The sequence below is a fragment of the Carassius gibelio genome, chromosome A19, assembly GCF_023724105.1.
Source record: "Carassius gibelio isolate Cgi1373 ecotype wild population from Czech Republic chromosome A19, carGib1.2-hapl.c, whole genome shotgun sequence".
Lineage (NCBI taxonomy): Eukaryota > Metazoa > Chordata > Actinopteri > Cypriniformes > Cyprinidae > Carassius > Carassius gibelio.
In genome coordinates, this window is record NC_068389.1 from 3514724 (window position 1) to 3517500 (window position 2777).

General features: G+C 39.3%; 1 protein-coding gene across 2 annotated transcripts in view; it reads right to left on the reverse strand.

Annotated features, from left to right (window-relative positions):
• Positions 1-413: 413 nt before the first annotated feature.
• utp18 (UTP18 small subunit processome component) overlaps positions 414-2777 on the reverse strand; it is a 21419-nt gene continuing 19055 nt past the window's right edge. For both annotated transcript variants that reach the window (XM_052532434.1, XM_052532433.1), the window contains exon 13: positions 414-519. In XM_052532434.1, the coding sequence (XP_052388394.1) occupies positions 495-519 (25 nt within the window). In that variant the 3' untranslated portion in view covers positions 414-494. The remainder of the gene's footprint in view (positions 520-2777) is intronic.

The following is a 2777-nucleotide window of genomic DNA, read 5'->3' on the forward strand; positions in this document are numbered from 1 at the left end:
CAGGTCTCTGCTCAATGACTGAAACGTCATTAAAACGAACGGTGATGTGATACTGTTGGAGGCATGCCTCATTTCAAACCTTTTGGAGTGAATCACCTTCACTTCATGTTTACAAAATACAAAAATATAAAGTTGACAATATTAAAGCAATGCAAATATAACAGATCTTTGTTAAAAACTGCACAGATTCTATGTTTTCTGTTATCATCCATGCCTCTCCTGATCAGGTATTCAGTTTCTGACACATCTTCTTCCAGGTGTTTATTCCTTCTTGATCATCTTAGTGAGCGGTTCTCTCCACGGTCACTGCTGGAAACTGCTTGGTAAAGCTGCTCTGGAACAATATTCAATAGGGCTAAAGACAGACTGTGTTAAGATGACCAAACTGTAAGAAATGCACACTGGTACAACCGTTCTGAGAGTCATATGGCAAAGCTTTATTGAACAGAAATCAGAAGAACCCATGAGCCGTCAGCCGTCTGGAGTCTTCATCTCTAGAAGTCAGTGTAATGCAGAAGCCTAGAGACACACAACGATACACATGCTCAGAAAACATCTGGAGAACACCAGCAGAACAAACACAAGTGTCACAGGGGTCACAGTAAGAGTTGTTTCCTAGCTCTATTAGTGTAGAGGCTTTCATTCATTCATCACTGAAGCGTGTCAGGGATCTAACGAGTGACGTGAACAGATCAGTCCTGAGGCCATCCTTAAAAATATTCTCGTTTGCCGTAACCCGACCGACCCCGTCAATTCAGCACACTCTTTTTTTTTTAGTCCGACCGACTTGCCGATTGTAAATTTGCGTTAAGACCGACCAGTTATTTTTTTTACTCTACAAACAACTAATACAAACGCAATCAAATACTATTAATTATAATTAAGTATTGTAAATCTATAAATTGCCTTGGCCTACATAAAAATGAAGGCTATCTTCTTTAATAAATAAAAAAGCCCCGTAATGTCATCTGTGTTTAGACACACTGTGGCCGGTGCGTTGGCTTCGTCTCATTCTCTGCCAGAGTCAGCGGTTCACGCTTGGAAATGATGCGGCTGCAGTAAACTAAATGTTCGCGGTCACTGTTCAAAGTCATACGGGTTCGGGCACCATAATACATCTAAAACATTAAAACAGCTCGACACCGCTTTAACTTTGCACAAAGTTCTGGAAAAACTGTGCCCAGATCTTTTCCCATCCCTTCTCCTCTCTAGTCTAAAACCGTGACCGTGTCGACTGTCACTGACCAGGTTTCTAATTTAAAAAAAAAAAATTTTTTAACAGGCATCACACAGCAACTGCAGCTTCGGACAAACACGCATAACAGCAAATAATACTTCTGCACAATGTTTCTCTTTTTACAACAGAAATGTGAATTCTGCCGGTATTCAGTCTCATACAGTGTCGGGCTTGAATCGCCAGGGCTGTCAAAATAGCTGAAAAACTAATTCTTTACTTAAATATGATCAAACTTCGACTTGTATTCGAATTTTAAATGTATAATTTCAGTTAGGGTGGAGAAAAGCTCTTTGCTTCTCTTCTGAGAGCGCATCGAGAGCGCATCGAGCAAAATATTACTGCATGTTTATTCAAAGCATTAGAATACATACACAAAACATATTTAAAATAATGTTTATGAACCAATTATTATTTAAAGGGGGGGTGAAATGCTATTTCATGCATACTGAGTTTTTTACACTGTTAAAGAGTTGGATTCCCATGCTAAACATGGACAAAGTTTCAAAAATTAAGTTGTACGTTTGAAGGAGTATTTCTGTTCCAAAAATACTCCTTCCGGTTTGTCACAAGTTTCGGAAAGTTTTTTTGGAGTATGGGTCTGTGTGACGTTAGATGGAGCAGAATTTCCTTATATGTGTCCTGAGGCACTTCTGCCAAACAAGGCCCAGTTTGACGCTGGATTTGCGTATCGTTTATTTCTTAAGGATAATGCAGTCCCAATGAAAAAGGGTCACGATCGTGTGTTGGAACCGCAGGCGGTGAGTAAAACTGCTTCAAATATCTCTGTGTTGTTAACTTAGCTATCAGCGCGTAAGCACATCAAGTAAACAACATGCGATGTTGTCATCAAACTGCACTTTCCACATGTATAGCTTTAAAAAAATAAATAAAGTGGAACTTAGTCATTTTCCAAAACCGCTAAGCAAATATATACAGTTTCAGTACATACCACATAGAGACGTCGTTGCTGCTGCTGCTCTCGTTCAGTTTCAGCCTCTGGATCTGATTCTGGATCATAAATATACGCTGAATCTGACTGTAAGCCATGGTTTGTTTTGGATGATGGGTTTTCCCTCACGGTAATGTCACAGCTTCCAAACGCTCTCGACGCAAAAGCCTACTGGCGCTCGTGATTCGAGATTGAGTGAAAACCAGCATTTCACCCCCCCCCTTTAAGTTGCTTAAAGAACTATAAACAAAACAGCGTCATGTATGCATGCATTGTTAAATAAATAAAAAGGGCAGAAAACCAGTCACACAGGATTTTTTTTTTCATTTAAAAACATGAGATGGAGTGGGATGGGGAACAAAAACCCAACATAAAGTCTCAAGATATTTTTCAAAAATTAAATTAATAGATTAATTTTACATGTCTTTCTAAACATGCAGCTCTCTTGTGCGAGACGCGTGTCCAACGGTGTCCCTCTAGAAAATGCGCGAAATATGCGTTCTGTGTGAACGGCTTGGTTTCCGTTTTGATTTAAACAAGATCTTTTCCACATTGATGTTCTTTTTTTTTTCTTTTTTTTTGAAGTGGCTT